Consider the following 24884-nt stretch of genomic DNA (forward strand, 5'->3'; position numbering starts at 1 on the left):
GCAGCAACAAGTTTTTATAAGTAAACGTACTCAGAACGGCTTCATAAATATTTTATAAATTTAATAAATTGAGTGGCACAGAATCGCGCCCGGAGGAGCAATTATTTTAAGTGCCCGCCTATTTTGATCGTACAAACTAAAGCAGCAGGGCCGGGCATCAATCATCCTCCTTCCCGGTGCTGTTGATCATGTCAACGGAATGCCCGTATTAACATTATATCAGTGGGATCGAAAATGACTTCCTTACAGCCAATGCCCTCCTCTAAATAAATATCTCTGTTTCCTAATTGTTTAAGTGTTTTTAGCGGCCACCTTCAGGATATTCGGATATTAGCTACACAGAGAGAATATTTTGGCAACAAAGTCTGGAATAAACTAGTGAAACAGCTTATAAATGTAATACTTTCTTGTTGTTTTGAAAATTTTAAATTTTTTATTGATGACACACGGTAATAACTTCACAGAGAACGTGTATGTGTAGTATCTTTTTTGTTGAAATCTGTTTGTACCCCGTAATTTAACTCACTTAAAGAGCCGTTGAATCTTCACACAGGGTAATTTAGTTTTTTTGGCAGTACGCTTTCACGGATTCAAAAGCTTTTTGACTTGTCAAAAAAAAACAAAAAAAAAATGAGTGCGAAGCCTAATGGCCCGCATTTCGAGGATGCAGCTCAAGTGAATACTTCGGGGCTTAGAACCTGGCTTAAAAAAAGGGGGTTGGGCTTCGGCGAGAGCCCTATAATTGATGCCTGCTGGATGGAAGCTGATTATGCCTGTACGCCGATGCAAATGACTTTGGCAGGTTGTAAATAACGCCAGCGAGTAGGCCTGTGCTTATTAGCCCTACGCCTTTATCCGCTGCAGCTGCCTCGTGTTTAGAGCCATTCTAGAACCGTTCAGAGGCCAGATCGCAAACTGCGACTACACTAATTTTCTGCTCGTAAAAACGGCTTTAATTGCGAGAAGAGAAAACCATATTTTTATTGTTCGTGCGGAAAAGTATTTCCTTTTGTGGTCTGTTCCTGGATAGATTCTGGCCATATAATTAAGCCCCATTTCGGGCGCATATAATCCCGGCTTGGAGCAGACCGCCGCCGGGCATCGCGAACAAAGTCCGGCGGACAAGTATTAACAGTAATGCCAACATATTAACTGGAAATCTCGTAAATTATCCAACCAAATGACCTGTCAAAGCTGCCAAGCGCTGCTCCCGAGCTCATTTCTCAAATATGGGAAATAATAAAATGCAAACTACGCTCTCCAATCCAGCTGGAAGCCGGCAAACGAGCCATTTGAAACGAAATCGAAAACAAAATCGGCCAGAATGTATGTATGTTCGCGAAATATACCAAAAATACATTTTACAACTTCATTTTACGAGCGCAGCAAAGTTTTTCGTTCTCTACCAAGGGGTTTTTCAGTCGAATTGGCGGCACTAAATGTTCTAGACAGACAACTGGGAGAGATCTGTTGGCCAGGCACCAGGTCTTTTGGGCCTGGTCAGGAGGCGCTGCCTGTCTTAAGAGCCCGAAATTAGCACAACCCATTAAATTAATTAACTGAAGTCGAAGTTTATCGATTGCTGGCCAACATGGTTACCTTGACTTTGTGAACACGCTACACAAACATGACTCGAAGTTGCTTTAAATTTTATGTTTCTCCTATATGCAGTTTACTGCCATGGCTGCTTTTATGTCGTTAAATTATGTATAATTAATAAATATTGAGTGTATTAGAGCACCATGCAAAGTGAACAGTATATTCAACAAAGTGTTGCCAAACAGCATTCAAATAACAATTAATTTAACTGATGAAATTATCATTCTCATTTGAGAGGGTATAAAAATAACATTAGCGGGTCATGGTGGTTAATTTAGAACTACACAATTTGATTATGTTTGTTGTTAAATCACTACCACATTTAATACCACAACATAGAAATAGAAAACGGATTTGAAGAATGTTGTACTCTCTTAAAAATAAAGTTACAGCCCAATCTCGATCCTAGAACTGCTGTCTGATCTAAATTCAAATCAATTACGTGTTCAACCAGATGTTTAAAAATCACTAAACGCATTACACTGACCAGAACCTTGTGTTTAGGAAATAATCTTGAGCACAGGAAAGCCCCGGTTTCCTACTGATACTGGGGCAATTGACTGTTCTACAATATTGGCATTCAGCTATTATCGGGATATGATGGCCATCAGATTTAATGACAAAATGATAGCCCTGGATCAGGAGCAACAACTGCTGGAGGAGCAGCAGACCCAAGGAAAAGTGCCAAGTGCCTAACCTCGCCTTTGGAGGTGACTCGCAGACGGGATGACTAATTCCGGAGTCGGGCAGCGCCAGTGTGGGCAGCAGGCCAAACTAATGAGCCGTCCGACTTGTTTTGGGCGACTAGGAAATTTGCAACAAAGTTGCCCTGGCCGGCTGGAAACCCGATCTCGGTTCCTGTTTGAAGACGGGTTAGTTAGCTCCGTGCCAGCGATCGAGATTACGTTTGGGTTTACATGTTTGCAGACATTGGGGCCACAACCTGGCTACTTGGCTGCCAGCGACGACGGCACCTGAGGAGCTGGAGGCGCTAGATGAGCTGGGAGAGGTGGCGCGGTGTTCAATTGATTGACGAACTACCTGCAGTTGACAGACGTCGGTTTGTATTGTCTGCACTTCTGCTAAACGACCGCCGTAATGTCTGATCCATGTCTGGCTGCCATTACGCGCCGATAATGATAATGCTCGTATGCATGAAGAAGACATCGGCGAGTGGAAAATGCAACTGTGAAAAAGTTTCATGCCTGCTTAGCACTTTGATGGATGGTCGTGTTGGATTGGCTTGACAGAGCGTCTTGTAATTGTCCGTAGTCGTAGTCGTAGATTGTGCTGCATTTGTATGCCGCGTTGTGTGCCGCGGTGCAATTAGGGAACGTGGTCAGCCGAGCGTTGGATGGCCCTCATTGCACCTGATTTGGCGGAGTCCACACCCCCAGACGGAGTCGCAAACCAGCTGCTAATCAGCTTTTATATCTGCTACCCTAAGGTATTGCCATTCTAAGTTCTTGGGAACGCCGATCATAAATGCTGGTCCCAAGGAATCGGATAATAATGGCTCATTTAATACAGCGAATTATTCATAAAGAGCCATTTTTTCTTCATTTATGCGTGTCTGCAAGATTAAAGCTTTAGACTGATTGCTTAAGTTGGGATCCTAAAAACTACAACTCCCATGGTGTCGGTATCTGAAAGATACTTTAATATGCTAATCACATTACTATGTCTTACACAATAAAGATAATTTTAATCCAATGTGTCTTGCTTAAATTGTAATATCATTTATTGAAGAAGAATTTTGCAATGCTTTAATAACCACTGTGCCAAAGGTTAGGCAACTAAACTTAAATTTGAATTTAAATCCTTAAGTAAATTTAAGTTAAATAGATTTTAAAACTATAAGATCCTTAAAGGCCTAGTTCAAAGGCAAAGCGAACATGGCTTGCCAACCAGAAGAGTATTTTTCCCACGCATAAATACGGCTTAAACGCTGTAAGATGGGCGATCAAATCGCTTTAGAAAAATAGGCGGCACTGGAGCCTTCAGGTGTCAACTGTTGACAGCCTGTGTATCCAAGTTAATTGATTTTGTCATGGGCCGTCACCGACGGCACAATGCCTCTCCTTCCAAGCATTTTCATCTGGTCGGCAAGTACGGGGCTTTGGTCTCATGATTCCGTGTCATTAAGACTGTAACATTGCTTGGGGTTTTAAAGTCTTCTATTTATTTTTCAAATAAAACATCTTAATTATGTATATTTTCGTAGATATACTCTACGGGCCCACACTGTATGCCAAATATACCCTTAGCTGCTAGGGATGTACTCGTTTGCTGTTCAGATAACTTCACCTAATTTAACTTTTTAGCTCCAAGTCTTTAAGAATTAAATACGTGTATGAGCAATGGGTAACTTTATGTCGACTCCATACGCAATTGTCATTCCCGCTGGCTGCCTTTGTTATTTACTAGTCTGTGCCCTGAGAACAACAACAACTTGATTAGGCCTTCTGTCGGAGGCTTCCCTGCTCCAGATGCCTATGGTACGTGCCGCGACGCCGCGTGGAGTCATGGTTCTGTCCTCGGGACTTCCAGCGGCGGCATTTGCGGCCTATAATTAGGTGGCAATCATTTAGTGGTGCGAGATGCACGGCCACTCCTTGGCGGACTGCTCCTCGTGGACAGGGCCAGGATGAAAAGGCTGGGCAATTTTCTTTGCGCTTTTCATTTTCAATTTTCCGTGTGCACTTTACTAAATGAGCCATAAATACGGCTAGATACTTGCAAAGATCGCAGATCGCAGATCGTGTATTTTTTGGCGCTCCCAAAGGAGAAACTTTACATGACAGATACAACTTAAGACATGACCCTAATTAAATTAAATGGGCCATTGCAAGATCTCTCAATGTCCGTCTGTTCTTAAATTGATTTTAACAAATAGTGGAGGATGCATTCTATTTGTTATTTCTCATCATAAAAATATGTTGTTTTTGTCAGATTTAAACGGATTATTACAGTCCGACCCAATAAATTATAAATATTCTTGATCTGGATAACTATCCATGTCGTTCTGTCCGTACGGCCTAGTCTATCCGTATATATTTCGAGTTCTCAGAAACTTCAAAAGCAAGCAAGTAACGGGTATCTGATATTTGATGGATTGTACATAAAATAGTTTTCAGACCAAAAAATTTAGTTAGGTAACCTTCAAAAACCACTCAATAAGTAATCTTGTTAATGGGTGATCTCAAAACATATAAAATTGGTTTTTTATGATATCGTGGTGGGTAGAGTTGTGCTCTTTTGGCTCATAACGAAGCACATTCGATATTGAGTCCAGACCGTGTAAGTTTTGTTATGAAGTAATGCATTTTCAGACTTATGAATGTAAATAGAGTCACTTACCCAAGGGCACATTGGCGCCGTTCTTGCGATTGACGGAAACTGAGATCGGCAAAATGGCGGCACCGGAAGTGGACGACGGCGAGGGCGACGACGAGTCGCAGGACCCCTCCAGCGATTGGGCGGGCGTAGGCACCGTGGTCATGTGGTGATCGGCGCTAGTGATCACCGATGTTCCCGATGACCTACCGCCTCCTGCTCCGCCACCAGAGCTGCCCCCTCCGCCTCCTCCTCCACCACCGGTGGATCCGCTGCTCGAGGTGGCCGCTGTAGCATTGCTGGAACTGGGTGCTCCACCGCCGGAGCTGCTGGTGGCCGGACCTACACTGCCGCCATGATCGCTGTGCGGCGGAGATCGCAGGGCGGTCTGCGTGGCCGGTTGCTGATGCGGATGCTGGTGGTGGTTCTGGTGGTGGTGGTGGTGCGAGTGTGGGTGGCTTTGGTGCTGGTGCTGAGCCACCGAGGCGGCTGCAGCGGCTGCCATGTGGACGTGGTGCGCGTGGGCGTGACCGTGAATGCTAGAAGCGGCCGTGCTGGAGCCACCAAGATGGGAGGCTGGAGCCGACGGAGCTGCTGCTGCTGCCGCCGCTGCCTGCTGGTGGTGCAGGACATGTCCGTGATGCGAATGGTGTCCTCCGTGTGCATGATGGGCATGCACATGGTGGGCGTGGACATGAGCGGGAGCTGCGACATGATGATGATGACTCAACAGGGTCGTGGCCGCCGGATTGGCAGGCGGTACCTCGTGCATGTGCAGTGCCCGCTGCTCATCCTGGGCCTGGGCTCGCCTCAAGGCCGTTTGCAGGGCCATTACCCGCTGGCGGTCCGCCGTCAGTCGGCACTTCTCGCACGTGCAGTAGCGAAACTTGCAGTACCGCTTGTGTCCCTTCAGGGTGATCTTCAGGCCATGATTGCGACAGCGGGCGCAGTTGGGTGGCGTCCTCGGCGAAATCGAGCTGCCGCTGGAACTGGAGGCTCCGCCACAGACGTCGTTCTTTGAGTCGATCATGTCCGAGTCGGACATCGTGTCGCTATTCCAGTTCTCCTCCGAAACCATGATTCCAGCTTCTAATATCCTATGTAAATGTTCGAGCGTCTGAGTTTATTTAACCGTGCTTTAAGCTATTTTTATTAGCATTTTCTGTGTCTATTAATTGTCTTTTGCTGTTAAATTCACTGGGGCTTTAAATTATTAAAGTTTTTTTTTTATAAGAGTTATATTGTTAAGGATTATAAACTTTTATTGCAATTTACTCTTGCATGAATTATTGGTAAGTTTAGGTTATTGCGTAAGTCCGAAGAGTATTGAGAAATATTTAGACTTTAGGTCTCACTTTTAAATTTAGCTGCTTTTCTTTGATTTTAGAAGCACCTGAAAAGATAAAGTTCAGATTTTTGTTTAATACCAGATTAGTCAACATGCACTCCACTCTTATTCAGCTGATGCAATTCCAATGCATCCATATACTCTAAACAAGAGGCACAAATGTTTATAATCGATTGTGAAATTTAGTTTAGCCTTTTTTTTGCATGCTTGGCTAGTGGTGGCAAACAATTTACATTTGTATTGCTATCTATAGAAAATGTTTGCAATATTTTCGCGTACACCTCACTCCGAAAATATTTTAAAAACAAGACCAGATGTTAAAACTCCGTTTTTATTGGCCATCGGACATCGCATGTTATATGGCAATAAAGTATGAAAAATCATTTAGATTCGATCAGCCACGCCCCTTTACATTGCTTGGACTCGTATTGGATTTCAGAAACAACTCGAAGGCGGAGTCAAACACGTAGATACATTGTATTGATAGAGTAGTGAATCCCGGTGTCATATAATACTATATAATACTGTCTCAAACAGAAACGACGGATGCGCAAATAGTTAATGGGGAGGTACTGGAATTATGGTCGACTTTTGACTCTTGGAAATGTCTACACATTAATTTTCCAAGCGTCTTTTTCGTTTGAGAGATGTGTAAAAAATTCAGATACATTTACGTAATACGGTTAATTATGAATCGTAAAATAATATATAATAACTATGAGCAAAAGTTAATATAGAAAAAATATAAACAATTTTGAAAAGTTAAGGTAAATTTACGGCCGAAATTTGCCTATAAACTTTCTAAAAATAATTTACATTTCGTTACTAGGAAATTGTTGTATAATCGTATAACGTTTACTAATAAAAAGTCGATGTATAAAAACTGTGAAAAATAATTCCCCTAATTGAATGGGCTTGAATTTTTCGAATTCTTAATAGTGTTAGTACTGTAACTATTTATAGTAACTATTTTTTAAAAAATAAAACAGCTCATATAGTTTAAAAATATTTTATTATTATGCTTGCAATAATGCATGTACTTGATTTACAATGAATACATTTATATATCTTTTCAAGATCATTTGATCATTCAAATATCGTAAATTGCAACTTTAAAAACGTGTAATTTACCTGTTTAACGTGTATTTTGAAAGACTTTATATTTAAGAGTCAAAATACTTTTAATGATATTTGAAAATACGTTATATATTGGTAATAACTTTATATTAAAACTTGGATGTATATACTTTTAAGGTTTTTAAATTATGGGTAATAATATGCCGGATTACTTTTGATGGTTTAGAATAATAATTGGTATGTTTAGCTTTTGTTGATTTTCACACATAACACTTGCTTTCCACAATTCCAATTATACAGTCACTTTCAGCTGTATGTTACAAAATATCAATCAATAGTCGTCACACAACAAACAAAAAATCACACAGAAAGTGTTGCACGATCTCCACTGACTTGCAAAAGCCGCCGGTAAAACGCGCGACTGAAGAATCCGATTGTAGTCCAATTAAGCGACTGATTCAGCACCGATAGCAACGTGCAAAAATCAATATCCATAGGGCCAATCAAATACAAATCTGCTCTTTTAATCCGCACAACTTCTAAAAAACGTTCCGCGAGTCGCGAGCCGAGCTTTTTGCTTCTGCTGCTGCTGACCGATCTGAAATCTTTGGCATGCACAAGGCAACTCACATTGGGCCGCAAGACGCGGATGCAAAGAACTCAAAAGCGCCGAGCGAGCGCGTCAGTATTGGTGGATGTGCGAGTGTGTGTGTGCGCCAGTTGGCTGGTGTGTGCGATGTTTGCCTGTGTTTGCGTGGAAGCGGGCACCGCCAACGAAACGGAACCGAAAATCGCATCGAGAGAGCAAGAGCGCACCAAACTGAGCCACAGTGGGTCAAAAGTCCTTGATAATCCTGCGGGGTTGGAGTAACGCTGGGCTTCCAATTTTGCTTATTTTTAAAAAAAAAATATACAACTAGTATTACGTTTTCTTCATATTTTAAAAGGAACTATTTATTTCTTGAATTTAGATTTTATATTAGTGCCAGTTTTCAAAAATCTTAAAAACTAATCATTACGTACCTTATGTCATCTATTAAATTGAATTTATTTAATTCATTGAACTAAAATAGCTCTACAAAGGAATCATAGAAGTAACAATTCGCATTATGTCCTCTTCAAATTACCAAGGGAGTCATTAATTACTTGAATTTGGGATTTATTCTGTGATGAAATGAATGAAATTATTTCGTACCTAATGTCATATTTTAAGTTTAGCATGGATCGAAAATGGTTTTTATACTGATCACTGTAACTTTAAAACACATGAAAAGTAAGGAAAAGTTTAGAATATATAAATTTCGTTCTTTTTATATCTTTAGGAGGCTTAAATATTTGTGAATAAAGCCCTATGATTTGGATCCACTGTGCAGCGTCGACGTTGCGTGCATTTGGAGAAATGTGGGGGCTGCACACCAATACAAAATCGTACTGGCACATGCAGCAAACACACACACTCGCGCAGACAAACGGACGGACTAGTACATAGGCAGCCTCACACACATTGGCTGGCGTTGTTGTTGTCGATTCGATGGTGTTGCCGCTTTCGCTGCACTTGTGAGTGTTTGAGTTGTGTTGCCGGTTGCAGTCGCCTTGCAACTTGTCCGGGTTCGAGTTGCAGTGCGCTCGACTTAGTCTTAGTTTTGCCTTCCGCCTCTTAATTGCTTTTTTGCATTTCTGCTTGCCCGCTTTGCACTGCGAATTTTATTGCATTTGTTTTGGTTAGTTCTTCGTTCTAAAGGGCGTGTGAGTGATGTGGATATTTGTGGACGGTACTCCGGTATAATGGTCTTTTAGAGGCTTGTGCAACTACCTAACAAAGGAGCTGCAATCATTTCTATACAGTCAGTCGATAACTACTACATACGAGGAAATGGTTTCGAGTGGGCTATTGGAAATGGGTTTTTAGATGTATGGCATTGAAATCTAGTATATGTATATACTTCTTATCTAACTAGGTTGGAAATAAAAGCGCAATTCGTGACATTTCTATTACTCTTTTAACTTATGCATTTGCGTGCATATATTATATACATATGTATGTACATATGATGAATCACGATTTTTGGAAATATATTATAATATAATAACAATTAATGGAAAAGAGGGAGTCTAAAAAACATTTTTTTTTTTTAAATTTAAGGGTTTTACTTAAACTACCAAAATATTCCTACCTGTTCAAATAAACTAAGCCAATACGTGTGTTGATACTCTGTTCAAGCTAAATTAATTATTGGCACTCTAAAGTATTAAAATCAAAAATCTTTACATATAATCAATTGTATATAAATTATATAAAAACCAAATAATTAAGTATTCATGGGAAAATGTGGTTAATATTTCTCAATACGTAGGTTTTGCTATTATTTTTGCTCAATTGAAAATGAAATATATACATACATATATACTAATTTTCTTTATATTAAGAACAAGAATTTAAGATTATTCGACTATTCGAATATATTGCTTCCGTGTGTTTTACACTCAGATAGGGAATATAAGATTCTACTACACTGCTTGTCCACTTTCTCCACACCTGCTGGCGTGTTTGATTCGTGTTTAATCTAATTTGCACTTAGTTTGACATTATGGTGACTCATTGAACTTGTCTATTCATACAGATCCACACTCAAAATGTTTGACGATTGATTAGAACCCAATGAACGAAAGATAGGGAGAAATATATGTGACATAGCCAAAAGCCCCTAGCGAGGAGGAATTTCAATCTATTAGCTAGGTGACATGAAGTGCGAGTGTTTGTCTGTCTCAAGTTACGATTGCTGTAATGACTTAATTTCGGAGTCTAAAGAGTTAATACCCTGTATTTAAATGGAGGGTAAATTGAGCATGAACGATGTGCTGATAACGGGTCTCACATTCGTGCTAGCACCAGATACCCGCCCCCTTTCTTCCACCGCCTCCCGCTGGCCACGGCAAAATGTTGTTATTTTGCCTGTGTGTTTAAAAACTGCACAAGATTGCTTATCTTGCATGTCGCCTCTAATTTGTATGAGCTGAGAGACCCGCAGAGAAATAACTCCTTCGAAGAGCCACTTTAAGAGAAAGACCCTGCTGGCTATCAGTGTTCAATATTTGATAAATGTTTGGGGGAAATAATGACAAATATCAAGGGAAACAGTTGTCAAAGTTGCCAGAGGAAAAGCGGATTAAATTGATTACGGGCGAGCATAAAAAAATTGCAGCTTGCGCGTGTATGCTCAATTAATTTGTCTAAAGCGGAAGAGATCACGATAAGAACCCACTTCAGGTTATTAATGGGCCAAGGACAGCTCGGCGTTATAAATGGCAAAAGTACTTTAAGTCGATTATATGATAATTGCAAGTGGGGTGCAGCTTAAAAAGTTGAGTAAAGATCATTACAACTGTGCACTAAGAAAAAAGCATTTACTTGTATTTTATATTTATATATATTTTTGCAAATATTTACCAAGCTCAGATTTACATATATTATACTAAAATATTCGTCTTGCTAATATGGTTTAGTAATTTATTAAATCTATTAGTCAAAAGCTTGTATGTTTGCTGACTGGGTTCACACGGCATGCTAGGTTCTTACATTTTTTTAATGACAGGTGTACTCGATCTTGCCATTTCCGTCATCCATCTTCACGAAAGTCGAGATTTCGTGAGTGAAAGCAAGCTGCAGTTTCTTTCCACTAAAATATGACTTTAAACTTTAACATATACGGGCTTAGCAAGGTTAATTATGCTATTGCTAGTACAAATGACAAGAATAATAAGCAAAGCAAATGAATAGTTATCCCCAAGATAAAAAAAATATTTAAATCTAAAACTTAAGGTGAACGTAAGCTGTCCTTTCGCGCTGTACATAAATTTACATCATACATTACATAATTGCAGCACTCGTGATTAATCGATGGTAAGCTTCATTAGTAACAAGAACCGCCTTCGCTTCAACTTTAATTTGAATAATAATATGCAGCATGTGCTTGTCGTCTTAAGCAAGTTGGTTTCGTATTTGTCATTTGCATTTTCCTCATAACCATTTAGACTTTGGTCCAATTTGCCTTATTTGTATACGGCCATCTAGGATAACCGATCGCGAACGGCAATGGCAATGGCCTAGACTATCCCAATCTTAGAAACTAATGGAGCTATGCGGGAGTCTCATAGTGCGGCTGCAAAACACGACCTGTTGCTCGTTTCCTGTTTAATTTGGAAGTCAGACAATGGCCTGAACCGGCCGCTCGCAACCCCTGCCCCCTCCTCCCATCCAGCAGTCATACCGCCAGTTGTAGATGGCAATCGCTGAGCGTACCTGCTGCTATCGCCATTAAGCCTTGTACACACGAGCATTTATGTCAGGCAATTACAAGGCAGTTTGCAACGCCCCCGAATGCCGGGCAAAAAGGTGGCAAAACGGAGCGGAGTGGTGGCACATTTTGGCCGCAGAGCGCTCGTAACTCATCGTTCACTTACCGGGTACAATGCCAATTGCATGCACTCGCTAGAGTATCTCCAGGTCCACTACTAGACTACTAGCAGTATCTGTATCTGTATCTGCATCTGCGATCTGCCTCCGCGCGGTGTGTTTTGCTCTTGGTTATGCAAGCAAAGTGAGAGAATATAGCACTAGCACTCGTAGCCCTCGATGAGATACGGGGAGTACGATCGACTGGGATCGAGGCGGTCGGGAGTGCCTCGTGGACCGAGAGTGAGAGTGTGGAGCCGGTAAAAATGTATTTATTTTATTTGTTATCTTAAACCGTACAAGCTGTAGTCGCAAACGACTTTGTTTAGCATGGCACTCGCGGTTCAATCTGGTTCCCTGTAGGTCAACGCATTCTAGAGATATTTGCGGACTTCGCACAGCAACTAAAAACTATCGCACAGAATTTTGGACCGAATTCGCTCCAGTTCTGTTCACTTCAGTTTGAGATTGCGATTTCGAGCACGGAACGCGGACGACGCGAGACGCCAACGCGACATGCACGACCTGCAAAGGACGATCGATGCCAGCAAACTGGTTGCGGCCACAAAGCTAAAGCTCCGAGCACGATACTAACACTCGGACCAGTACCAGTCCGACTAGCAGACCAAAAGCCAGCGGACAGATACACGGACTTTCAGGCGGACGGGCGGACCTAAAACTGAGCATGTGTTTATGGCACAGAGACGGGCCCACCGACTGGCGACGCAACGCTCTTGCTATTTGTATTTGCACTCTGGTTGCTGCACCGCGAAAAAAGAAACGAGTGCGAGCATCCGACCTGCTCGACTGCTGGATGCACTGCACAGCAACTAAGAAAAAGGAAATTGGGTGCGTACCAGATACGGGGATACTCTTATTTCATACCGTTTTCAATCTTAACATTCTACTATGCTCTTTGCCATATGTAAATTTAAACACAATTCTTACAATATGAACTATGAACTATAAAAAAAAGTTTTACGAATTATTAAATCGTATATAATATGAGCTAAATTCGCCGCAAAAAATATTGATTCCACACTGCGGATACTTAATGCTCTTCCCCTGCGTTGCATACTTTTAAGGGCTATTTTCAGCTAATACCAGCCAAATAAAATTTATTTTAAAAAATTTAATTTTTGTGTTGTTTTTTAATAAGTGTAATGCGAATAACTTACAAGTATTTAAATACTAAGTAAATCGTTTTTCGGATCCCACGATTTTGAGCAAACTCATAAGCTCGAAACAACTTTGGTATGTGAAGAACTCAAACGAAAGCATCTTGGGCAACAGAGAGTTACGGAGAGAAACGGGTCTGCGAGAGCGTAAAGTGCATTTGCCCCATTAATGGGGAGCATAAAACATCGAAGAAATGCTCTTCCTCTCTGTGCGGTGCTCTCTTGAAATTCGCGTGTTTTTTTGCGAATCTCTGCGAGAAGCTCGAGTGGAGCAACTTTGTTGCCGTACATTGACGTCTCCGCCTGCATGTGCCGATCGTTAATTTGCACTCTGGCCGCTCTCTCTCTCTTCCGCTCTCTTTCCGCGTGGCGCGAGAAGAAGAAGCGCCAGATATGGGGAGCATCGAATCGGGTTTGGGCGTCTAGCCGACGATATAGGTCGAACCACTCAGCTGGGCTTCGGCCTGCTCCGCGTATTAATGCCACCTTCGGAGACGCAGCGATTTGCGTGTGTCGCACTCGCATTTATCACATTGAAAGGTCCCCTTTCATCGACAGCCGTTATATTAGTCAGGATCGTTTATACAGTACGGCGGAGATAATTTGTCCGATGCTCGGCTCCATTAAAAGATTCTTCCCCCAGGCGATGCACGCAACTCCCAAAAAGGTAACCAAAAACGGTCGAGAGTTCGATCCTGGGCAGTGACTCGTTTGCGAAAGGGCCTTCGGTACTTCGATAGTTTCACATTGGTGACCAAATTGTAGGGGAATGAATGGCTCAGCGATCAGAAAATATTAAAATAATACTCATTACTTAATCGTTTTTGATTCTCGCTTAGTGTTTCAGAGACAAAAGTTATTAATTTAACATTTAAATAAATGAAGTGATAAAGTGACTTGAATTTAATGAATTATGTAATTATTTTGACTTACTCATACAAAATTGAATTTAAAGAAAATTACTTACTTATTATATTAACTCTCAATATCAGCGAGGTAATGCGAAAACTTAAAATAATTGCATACCAGGGTACTAAAACGTATTATTTAAAAAAAAATGTACCGAAAGTGAAACAGAAATGTTTATAGCTGAGAGCGGTGGGCTATTGATTTTCACGAAACTGTATAGATTGCATATGCAATGAGATACATTTTTCATTCGAATCCGATTGTAGAACGATAAAGTTCATATAGCTTCGCAGACGCATTTCTTGCATATTTATACCTTGGATCGCACGCATTTTAGCCCACTTTATGGCGGAGTGTCGAAAGAGCTTGGCTGGAGGCATCTGCATTTGCAATCTCATAAATCAATTAGCAAAGAGCGGCGCGGGAAGAGTATCTCGCGGATACGCATCCGAATCGAAACTCGTTTGGCCGAGTGCGCTCTCAAGAAACGCCAACAAACTTGGGGCAGAACGGCAAACAACAAACACTCGGGCGGTCAGAAAAAATGCAAATTGCTAAGGAACCGGCAAATATTTATTTATGATCTGCTCTCTTGCTCGCAGTTCCACTCTCTGCATCTGACAGATACTCTTTTTTCTTCTCGTAGGACATTGGCGACCCCCGCATCGATCACCAGCGTTCAGTGTGTTTTATTTTTAACAACTCCACACTCACCACAAACGACGCATCGGTGGCAATTGCAAACATTTATACAAATTGACGTTTAGCTGTCGCAGTTGTCACCTCGAAAGCCGCACCAAAGATACACGACACAGCGACGACATCGGGGAATGCTGCCAAGTGCGCGGCGCAGAATTCTCCGGATGACCCGGCAGCCAGATAAAGGTAATCCAAGTTGCCAACCGCAGTCTGTCTCCGCAGACACCTCTCCCCGCTGCCCAGCTGCCGCCCATTGCAATTGCAATTCCCCGCGAGCGACTCGTGTTCGTGTTTTATAATTGTTATGGCCATTCTACAAGTTGTTGTACATTGTTAGCGAGTCGGAAGGAGGTCTTTCGGCTTAGTTTGCGGTAGTGGGTAGATAAGTACACCGAGAAAAACGGCATCTACTTTGAATGTGTTACTTTAGTTCGAAAGTCGGGGAGTAAGCTATTTACATGGCATATTTATGGAATTTTCACACTAAGCTTTGCTTAAAACACCACTTATCTATAACCATATACATATATATAAGAATTATCGCCATTTTTTTCTCCGGTTTAACTGGGTAGCCAGTCGAGTTGCTTAGGCATGCGAATCGCACACAAGTCTGGCGCCCAGATCGCAAATGTATATCAACCGCGGCTGTCAGTTTGCATTTCCACCGAACGGATCGGGTGAATATGTACACGAAGTCAAAACTGCTTCCGTGAAATTGTTCAAGTTGCCATTCAAGATTAATGGGGGAATTTTCGGAGTTCATGTAAAACAATTTTGATTACACCACACTTAAGTAAACAAATAGAGTGTTAAATTCCCCAGAAAAGAGCATTTGTGCAGGACTAATCGGATTTTCAAATACGATTTTCAAGCCATCCTTATTGTAGTTAATTATTTTGTTTAAATATACAGAAGTAAGTAAATTGTTTTAACTTACGAAACATCTCAATTAAAAAGCATTTTAAAATTTTAAATTGCGGTCTCAAAGATTTGTGTGTTTATCATTTTTGGGCCGGCGTCGGGAGAGACTCGCCATCCTCGTCCTCATCGCCTGCCTTTTGATCTCACTTCTTTGGGCTCTTATAGCCTGGCTAATTTTCAGCTCCCCCCTCTCGTGCGGTCGGTGGGAAATTTGAGATGTTTTTGAAGCCGAGCAAATTGGTAGCTTAATGACAAATGGGGTGCCAAAAAACGTGTTTTATGTTCATAACCAAGATACGCAGAGTTATTTAAAGCAGTCAGGCACAAGATTCCGACAGGCACACCAAAAAGGAGGAGCAAGAACGGAGCAGTCCTCGAAAGCGATGGCAATCTGCATATAGAACATGACCAAAGGACAAACCTTTTAACCGACCAGCGGGCGGAATCCGTGTGGAGTCAGGGACCGGTGTTCCAGGAAGGGGTTAAGGGGTCTCGAGCCGAGAGTAATTTACGCTTGCATGCAAATTGAAAAACAGTCGAGAGCAGGCACTGGACATTGGAGGATCCTGGGGTGGGATAAGTTCCGGACTGGACCGAGCAGAGCTGATTGAGCGCCGGGATGATGCATTTTAAAACAAATTGGCACAGTTTGTGAGAGGTGGCCAGTTGATGTCGGTCTGGGTCTGGGTCTGGGTCTGGGACTGGTGTGTCGGTGGTGTTGTGTTGTTCGTGGCGTGTTTGTCACTCAATTAGATGCAACTCATTTAGACGCTCTTGCATTTGGCCGGCATTTGTGTGCACAAAATGTTAATCAAAGCCTGATGGGATTTTTTAGGCCAACTAATGATGCCATGCTGTGATGAGGCTGGCGCAGGGAATGGTCAATGGTCATTGGGTGGGTTCCGGGCTGCGCACAGACATATTGATGACAGTCGCTCAATTAATATGCAAAATTTATGCATGGGAAAGTTCAAAACAAACAGAAATACGCACCAGCAACATAGAGCTGAAAAAGTATGGGGCGCAAGAAAAAAGGGAGTTGGCCTGGCCGATAAAAAATCAATACAAATTAGCCGACTCATTTGGCTGTTTTTTTTCTGCCCATCGAATTGAGTTGTTGACACTTGCTGCGTATGTGCCCCATAATCCGATGTAAGCCCTTCAAAGGAACCCTAAGCTGATATCGTGACACCTAATAAATGTGCCAGCAAAGGTTTTAATCTTAAAAATAGTTCAATTTGGGGTGACTTGCACCACATTGTATTTAAATATCAAATAAATATATTAACTGCGAAGGCTGTATTTAATTTAATTACGAAATTTGCATTAACACAAAGTAAGAACTCGGCGTTCTGCAATTAATAAAGCAATTACACTGATCATGCAACATAAAACATGGCATTATCGCTCACGATTACTTGTTTATCATAGAAAAAATGTGTGCAGATCGTGACAAAAGCTATTATAGTCGAATATTAAAGTTCTTACTGGGCTATTTTAATATATTATAGTAGCAAATACATGTGCACCATTTAAGAACGTGATAATCGAGTGTGTGGTCTTTAAAATTCCCGCTACTTTACTACTTAATTTTCCCTACTTTATTAGTTTCATTTTGAAAAGCCGATATCTTTCGGGATATTTTGATTAGATATGGTGATACTAATGATACCTATCCATGTACTAAAGGTTGTTCAAAAAGTATAGTATATTAATATACATATAAAACATTCATAGCCCTAAGCACACTTTACCGAATACAAAATGTTAATCCTACAAAACATCTATGACCTTTAGTGTAAAAAAATGTATATCCGTCACAACCACAGATTGTCAGGGGGAGCAATTAACCCTTTGGTCATTCGCAAGGCCGAAGCCAGGATACAAGTGAAAACTTTATTAAAAACCACTTAACGCATTCCCCTGCGCATTTGGTGACATCGCAGCAGATGTGTTGCACATTGCAATTAAATCAGTGGTCAGCCCGAGTCGACCTGTCCTGAAGGGTTGGTGCTGCACTTGATGACTGCCTGATGGAAAAGTTGTAGCGACAAAATAATTTCGCAGCGCACAAGGCCAGGTCTAAGGTGGGTGGCAGGGATGGTGGTGGGTGGTAAGTACATAATATGTGTGTGGGAAGGGGCGGAGTGCCGGTCGAGAAGTTCGCAGTTCCCAGATGATGATGGTGATGATGATGATGTGGACGATGATGATGACCTGCGCAACAATAGTTTGCATCTCGGAGATACCGAAAATGAAGTTGTTCAGCTCGGTAGTCGAGTTTTCTTGTTATTGTAGCTGGCTTGCCGCAATCAACTGCACTGCATGTTGCGGTTCCTCGAACAAGTCGCCTTTTCCAGCATCAGCATGCTGGTGTTTGTGTATCTAATCACATTAGCACGTGCGCATATCCTTTTGGCCTTTTGGTGGTACACATGCATAAGTGGCGAGGAGGCGGTGGAGAGAGCTCCTGCTCCCCAGGCTGCCATTCAAAGCGAGGACTGTGCAAACTAAAAACATTTTGGCCGCTTTGTTTTTGGCTCATTTCGCTTGTCGATTTTGATTATTTGTCTTTGGCAGCCCACACATCGCACAGACTTTTGTTTTGCCAGCTCGCCCCAACTATTTGTATCTCAAAGTTGGCCCACACACGTATGCCAAATGCATTCGCTGTTTTCTTTGAGGTCTTCAAACTTTTCCACAAAGGCCAAATAGTTGTGCTGCTTTTCAGTGTGGTATGACATTTAAGTAGTAGAGCTGCAATTTGACCAACTTGTTTAAGAATGCCAAATTAGAAAATTGTATAGTGTTGATCCAACTCAAGTCCACATCGCACACAGGACCTTTGAATTTGAATATGGATTACACGTTAAATAGAGTTGCCATTCTGGCGAAAACTGGCGTTGCCAGAAACTGGATGTTGCCAGACCAATATCTAAGACTTCTTTATAAGTTATACTTAAATATTTCTTTTAATTTTAAGCCCATTGAATTTATTCCAAACTTATATCCAGTAAAAAACAAGTTTATTTTAAATGCAAGCAAATATTGTATTTATTTCTTAGCAAGCGCATTGAACAAGCAAGCAAGTCTAAAAAGTTCTCAGCGAATAATTTTTTAATTTTGTTTGGCGGCTTTAAATCTCAACGGTTAACAAAGCGTTAATAATTGTTTATACAATTTCTGTATATATGCCTTTATGCAATATTGTTGATTTTGGTGTATAGTTACAGGTACTACCACATTAGTCAGCATTCACTGGCACATAGGTCAGGATAATACTGGAGTGCGGGGCCACCTTGAATTCCTTGAGATTCACGCGTCCAGCATGAGCAACCTGTCCGGAGCTATCCGTGTTGACGTTGTAATGCTCGCTGAAATAGGACACGGTCATCTTGTCCGGCAGATTGTCTGGGATAGTAAAGTTGCTCGCTTGCGGCAATTCGGTGGGATTGAAGATGACAAAGTAGCCAGGGTTTCCAGACTTGATCCTGTGGAAATGAACATATACATAAAATTAGAGAAAATAAAAAGAGAAGTGAAATTTAGCATAAGTTATGGTAAGATTAAATGAAATATAAAATCAGAAATATCGAAAATTAAAATACTACTGTATAATAGACACTTGGTTTAAGTTTTTACCTCTGCCTTCATGTTGCAAGCATAATGAATTATACAAAAGTTAGTAACAAATACGATCGAGACATTAAAGAACTTGAATTACCTGGAGAAGGCGACCAGTGGATCGGCCTGGTAGAAAATGAGATTTCCGTGCATGTAGGATGCAGTCTTGCGCAGAGTGGTGATCTGCTCGTAGGTGTTCTTGGTGACGTTCTGATAAGCTACAGCATCCACAGCCACCACGGGAACACCGGGCAGTAGGGATAGGAACAAGGCCAGAGCAGATGGATCCTGTGGGGTGTCGACATAGATGTCCGCGAAGTTCCACTGCAGCCAGCTGTCATTGCCCGATAGGGCGAGTGTATTTTCCAGTTCCTTCTGTAGCGGCGTGTCTGGCTTAGATTTGCTGAGCACCTTTACAAAGTTTCCGTACATGGGCAGATCGATTCCGTATGCTCCAGGTACTCTGCTCAACTGGTAAGTCTGTGGGTACATGACATCCTCGGCAACCGAGAAGAAAGCCTCGTCGGAGGAATTCTTGACGACGCTCAGGTAGTCATAGAGCACATCGCCCAAGCCGAATAGGAAAGTGGTTTGATTGTGGGAGTAGAAGCCATATTCATTGGGTCCCAGGCTAAAGTCCTTCGGCGATGACGAGGGCCGCTCATCTTCGAGGCTATCGAATAGCGCAAAGAACTTGGTATTCTTCAGGCGGAAGCCTCGAACGCCCAATGCCACCAGATGCTTTAAGACTCCTCCGAACTCGTTCCTAACGATGGTACTGTTCATCCTGAGGTCGTAGTAACCGTCTTCGAACTGGGAGAGCACATAGTTGTCTCCCACCGTTTCCCAGGCGCTGCGATTGCCGCCCACCTTGAGCCAGTTGTTGGGAAGAACGTTAGCTCCGCTCCTCCACACAAAGGCCGATCTCATCTCCGGGTTTGCAATGGCATCCTGCATTAGCTGCGAGTTCTTTGCCACGTAGTTGGGCGTCAGGTCAAGAATAACCCTGATATCGCTGCCCTGGTACAGAGCCACCAAATGCTTGATCTTATCCTCCACCTCAGGCTTCTTCACGTCATAGGTCAGAGCAGCTGGCAGCTCATAAATGGCGCCAGCGGAAACCAGTTTCTTGGCGTCCGCAACATCCTTTGGACTGCAGGTCTCAACGCTGGCGAACTTGGCATGTGGTCCACGCTTGTACCATGGAAGTGGCTGCGGAGCAGCGCACTTGGGGGCTCCGATGATGATCAGAATGGCGCCCACCAGCATGCCCACCCAAATGGCCCAGAAGCACACGAAGAAGATCCAGCGGAGACGCACCCAGAAAGGGTCGTTGGCGTACTTCATGAGCTCCTCCTTGCTCATACCAGTGAAGGCCTGAAATGAAAATAAATAATTGGTATTAGTATTTTTTATAAAATAATAAAAGGCGTTATGGTAAAAGCAGAAAGTAGAGACTAATTACTCATTAGTAATATGAAATACATATTTCAATAATCGCGAATACATATGTATGTTACATATATACATTAATAAATTTGTATTTGCACATGTATACCCACATATTAATACATATGTATATTTATTGAATGACAAACCAAGGTCATTAACCGGAAAACGAAATTCAACTAAGTGTAACTTGAATTATAGCATAAGCACATGCACACATACATATGTACATAACTAGTGATTTTGTTTAAATTATTTAAGTTGCTCAGCTTTTGAAATAACTGTGTAACCAATGATGTCTACATATATTATTTTCTTTTCATATTTTCCAATTAATTTCCAAATATGTATGTATGTAAAATACTCACAGGCTTGCCTCCGTTGACGGTTCCGATGTCGATCTTGGCATCTCCGTTCTGGTGATCGCCCTTGATGAACTTCACCTCATCCCGACGCTCGGCCAGCTTATCCTCCACTCCGTTGGAGCCCAGCATCTGTTCGTCGGCGCCATCGGCGTGGGCCGCCTTCTCATCCTGGACCATGTCGACTGAAAAGTAAATGATTCAACAATGATTCAATTCGCTCTAATCAGTTTCAATTAAGCGTAAGCACGTTAGGCTCAAGCCAACAGCCTTTCTCTGGGGAACTGTGCTGGTTTTGTAAGGTTAAGTCGAAGTCGAAAGCCACATTCCTCATGATTCACAGGAGAAGGGATGTTTTCCGTATGGGATTTTCTCTGGAATAACTTGCTGACGTCACAGCATGCGAGCCACGCTTCGAGTTTGCGCTTCATTGGAAACCTGTGGCATGGTCTAAAATCGATATCGCTTTCGGTGTTCTCTTCTTATCTCCCGTACTGATAAGCACACGCCCACCACGACCCCAGACACTCACAAAAAATGTAGATATACACTTTTGAATATAGATACTTAGATACATTTTCATGAGTGGTTCCATTGAAAATTCGACGCATTGTTACGTCAGCCATACATTTTTCCCCAGATGTAGACACAATTTCTTTGTTTAATTACCTTTCTCGGGGTTCGAACTGGCTCCCGCAAAAGTATCTTCGGCTATAGTTTTGTAGACCTCCGTAGAATCGGGTGGGTTTTCAGAAGCTGCGTTGATTGTACTATCGCACACGCCTAAAATAGACCGCAGCAATAATTAGCGAAATGAACGCGGCGAAGAATTCTTTACAAATGCCTCGCTTGTGCGGTATGTAAATGATTTTATGAGATACGGGCTTACTAGGAATTAATCTTCCCATACTTAATTTTTTTGAAAATACCTCGGTAATTTTCAGTGCGTTTTAACGCTGTCTTACAGAAGCCCGATGCTACAAAAGTGATTGGCGGGAAATTTGAACTGTTAGCTTAGAATAAAACATACCAGGGGCTGGAAGCGTAACGGAGCTCTGCAATATTATTAATCACTAAAAATGCTGAGATACTTGAATTTAATGTACTTACTTTGCTGGCGCCACCTCCTAAACGTATTAAGCGCGAAAATAGGTTCATGGCAGTGGTGTATTCCTGAGCTGGTGGAGAATTTAATTTATATTAATGAAAATTACTATCCTTCAAACAGGCTAGCCCAAAACCAATTTTTAATTAAATATTGTATTGAAGATATGTATTTCTGATGATGTAAACTCTTAAAGAAACATTGTAATTTTATACGAATTCATTTATAGTTACAGCGCACAATTATATATTGGTATTGAATGGTCAATAATATAATATTAACACACACTAAAAATATTATACGCACACACACCCTTATTTTTATTGAAAGACTATTAATAAAACTATTAACAATAAATGCGATATTTGGCACTGGCTTGTATTTTGCACTGTGACCTGCCCGATAAGAGCTCTGATTCGCAACTAAAGTTGCAGTTTCGCTCTGGCAGTGCATCGCCCCCAGAGGCGCAGCCCCAATCCGAACCGCTCCTCGAGTTTGATTTAATTATACCTGTGAAAGAAACGCGTTCCGTGTGCGTAAGTACGATTTATGGCTCGCGGCGATTGAGATTGAGCCGGGCCCAAAAAACTACCTGTCTGCGTGGCGGCTTACCTGAGCTCTCTCGCTTGACCAAAAGCGACGTTGGTGGACCTGGTTTTGTGGCCAGCCACCAGCGCAGAGCAAACTGCATTCGTCGGCGCATTCCAGGCCAAAATATGCTGAGTTGCCGGGTGTTTGGAGAGTCAGAGTCTGCCGACTCCACAAGGTTGCCGAATAGAACTCAAATTGGTTTAGGTGGGCCACACCAAAATTGACCAATTTCTGCATTAACCTGCATATTATCTTTGTCCGATTAAGAGACATGCAAGTGTCATTAGCCTATTAACTGGGAGCTATATATATGGCAGGCGGGTGCGTAAGCCCCAACCAAGTTGACAAAATGGGTTTTCACATGGGACGACAGCTGCTACTCTCCGGATTCCTGCTGGTGATGCTTCAGATGGTGACCCAAACGCAGGCCAGGCCACAGGTGATTGACGAGTATAATCAGTTCGAGCATGCATAACTCAATCCGCCATCAGGATGTGATCACAGTTGCCGGCGAGGAGACGGAGGTGGTGATCAAACAGGAGGGCGATGGCGATGGAGACGACGATGACTCCTCCTCCGAGGAAACAGTCGAGGATTCCGAGGAAAGCAGGCGCAGGCGACGCGAAGTGAATACGGACAACACGCCATCGGCTCGAGCGGTCATTCCAGGTTTGCCAGATCCGGCCACCATAATCAAGATCGCTGAGCTTTTTCAATCCGTAGGCGAGCAAGTAGTCCCCATTCTCTTGGAGGCCATTCTTCCCAGCGTGGATGAAGCGGGCGATCGCTTCGCAAGATCTCTGCAATTTCTGAAAAACTTGACCCCTGCCTCCGAATTGTTTGGCGTCGAGAAGAACGAATAGACCAGCCAAATTTCAAGTGACTACCATGGAAGGAACTGGACCGGAACTGGTTTGACTTTTGTATCTGCATAGTGTATCTTAAACAAGTGAATAATATTTGGATCTAGTTTGGTTTCTTGAGTTTCTCGAAAGTATATTCGTTTATTTACATTATATTAAGACATGGTAAACATATTGTCTTATAAGAGGTATTTGTACTACCCTTAATTATTTTATTTTGGTTACTTCAATATATAAGCTCTCAGATTGTTGTTTAACCTTTTGATTCAACTATTTCATTTTCCGAACTGGTTAAAATATAATAGCTAATGAATCCAGGCCTCTCCCTACAATTTCTTTCGAAATTTCCAAATAAAATGTCAATTACGCTATCGATTGCATTCGACATGCTTTCGCCACACAGAAGGCTTTCCGTGAAAACTTTGTGGATAAGTGGGTGAATGGGCTTGTCTAGGCACACTTCATTGAGCCTGTCCAAAATTCCACTAACCATGCCATGGATCACTTTGGCAACCAAGTACTTCTCTTTGAAAATATCCGTGCAGTGCTTATAAAAGATTTTCGTATAGTCTCCCAATATAAGTTGTGTTGTTTGATTGGTTCTAGGCCGTATGACATTCGTCTTTGGTTTCACAAGGCTTCTATAACGACTCCTGATAGCTGTCCTTTGAGCCCCTAACACGCAGGGCAATATAACTACCAGGATGCAGGATACTAGCACGATAAAGTGACGCTAAAAAAAGAATGCATTAACCTGGGGCAACGATTTTAGGCAGTACATTACCATATTATCCGCTTGCCGATCGAATTGCTTTTGATATTTTTTGCTGATCTCGAAATCCTTTCCGCTTTGAAAACTTTTGATTTTCCGCTTCGTGGTTCATAACTAATTCAGTTAGTGCTCTTTGCATACGACACCTAAAAGGTCTTAATAATATAGTTATGTTGTTTTTAAAGTAGTTTGCCCATCTACAGTCTTAGTGCCTGCATAAAAATACATCTCGGTTAGAATGTGGTAACTTTGGAAGCAGGCACTTCTCAGTATTCGGTGATCGTGTTCTTGAGACTAATATTGGCAATTTATTTTACCACAAACCAGGCCCTAGGTAATGAGAATCGATCGGAAGCTGTTCATTAGGTCGTAATGAAATAATTATGCATGGCGTCCTATCCGTGTTCCTGTCCGCTTATTGCCAACAAAGTATTGGTAAATAATTTGCATAAAGTCAGTGTACACGGTTCTGCTGGTTCGCATTCTGCGAGGAACCCTCAGAAGGTCTACATATGCCCATGCAGCTTCTCATTAACCATAATGACCTGACATGCCTACTATTCCTGTAATAAGTCAACTTTGTTTTTCTGACTTCTTT

General features: G+C 41.9%; 4 protein-coding genes across 9 annotated transcripts in view; 1 reads left to right on the forward strand and 3 right to left on the reverse strand.

Moving 5' to 3' along the window:
• The window catches only part of LOC117142779 (protein doublesex), a 41966-nt gene extending 29465 nt beyond the window's left edge, over positions 1-12501 (reverse strand). The window contains exons 1-2 of one of the 3 annotated variants that reach the window (XM_033306968.1): positions 11822-12495; positions 4960-6328 (exon numbers count right to left, since the gene is read on the reverse strand). In XM_033306968.1, coding sequence (XP_033162859.1) covers positions 4960-6013 — 1054 coding nt within the window. In that variant the 5' untranslated portion in view covers positions 6014-6328; positions 11822-12495. Of the gene's footprint in view, positions 1-4959; positions 6329-7414; positions 7990-11821 lie in introns of those variants that run through there. The other 2 variants (XM_033306969.1, XM_033306970.1) reach the window with 2 other exon arrangements.
• Positions 12502-18633: 6132 nt separating this feature from the next.
• Positions 18634-22456, reverse strand: LOC117143852. Of its 2 annotated transcripts, XM_033308711.1 has the most exons (7): positions 22373-22456; positions 22066-22133; positions 21986-22010; positions 21625-21738; positions 20962-21140; positions 19245-20521; positions 19144-19168 (listed from the first exon to the last, which is right to left on the reverse strand). In XM_033308711.1, exons 2-7 carry the CDS (start codon positions 22111-22113, stop codon positions 19159-19161), a joined length of 1653 nt encoding a protein of 550 aa, XP_033164602.1. In that variant the 5' UTR covers positions 22114-22133; positions 22373-22456; the 3' UTR covers positions 19144-19158. The 2 variants fall into 2 exon arrangements, with proteins under 2 accessions (XP_033164601.1, XP_033164602.1); XM_033308710.1 differs by lacking the exons at positions 19144-19168; positions 22373-22456 and adding an exon at positions 18634-19011.
• A 359-nt stretch (positions 22457-22815) lies between these two features.
• Positions 22816-23631, forward strand: LOC117143853 (antennal-specific protein OS-C). 3 transcript variants are annotated; one of them, XM_033308714.1, is made up of 3 exons: positions 22971-23090; positions 23143-23320; positions 23387-23631. In XM_033308714.1, exons 1-3 carry the CDS (start codon positions 23001-23003, stop codon positions 23512-23514), a joined length of 396 nt encoding a protein of 131 aa, XP_033164605.1. In that variant the 5' UTR covers positions 22971-23000; the 3' UTR covers positions 23515-23631. The 3 variants fall into 3 exon arrangements, with proteins under 3 accessions (XP_033164606.1, XP_033164605.1, XP_033164604.1); XM_033308713.1 differs by having other exon boundaries at positions 22975-23090; positions 23375-23631; XM_033308715.1 differs by having other exon boundaries at positions 22816-23090; positions 23143-23631.
• A 116-nt stretch (positions 23632-23747) lies between these two features.
• On the reverse strand, positions 23748-24317 carry LOC117143854. Its single transcript, XM_033308716.1, has 2 exons — positions 24299-24317; positions 23748-24247 (listed from the first exon to the last, which is right to left on the reverse strand). Exons 1-2 carry the CDS (start codon positions 24299-24301, stop codon positions 23768-23770), a joined length of 483 nt encoding a protein of 160 aa, XP_033164607.1. The 5' UTR covers positions 24302-24317; the 3' UTR covers positions 23748-23767.
• Positions 24318-24884: the final 567 nt, after the last annotated feature.

This window comes from Drosophila mauritiana, chromosome 3R (assembly GCF_004382145.1).
Source record: "Drosophila mauritiana strain mau12 chromosome 3R, ASM438214v1, whole genome shotgun sequence".
NCBI classification, from domain to species: Eukaryota; Metazoa; Arthropoda; class Insecta; order Diptera; family Drosophilidae; genus Drosophila; species Drosophila mauritiana.

Excerpts from the sequence above, each read along its gene's own strand:
- LOC117143853 (XM_033308715.1), top strand. The coding sequence starts at position 22,962 with ATGGCAGGCGGGTGCGTAAGCCCCAACCAAGTTGACAAAATGGGTTTT. Across the intron at positions 23,091-23,142 it reads AAACGCAGGCCAGGCCACAG|GATGTGATCACAGTTGCCGG; the intron begins GTGATTGACGAG and ends ATCCGCCATCAG.
- LOC117143852 (XM_033308710.1), bottom strand. The coding sequence starts at position 22,113 with ATGAACCTATTTTCGCGCTTAATACGTTTAGGAGGTGGCGCCAGCAAA. Across the intron at positions 20,522-20,961 it reads CCGTCAACGGAGGCAAGCCT|GCCTTCACTGGTATGAGCAA; the intron begins GTGAGTATTTTA and ends TTTTCATTTCAG. Across the intron at positions 19,012-19,244 it reads CCACTGGTCGCCTTCTCCAG|GATCAAGTCTGGAAACCCTG; the intron begins GTAATTCAAGTT and ends TCATTTCCACAG.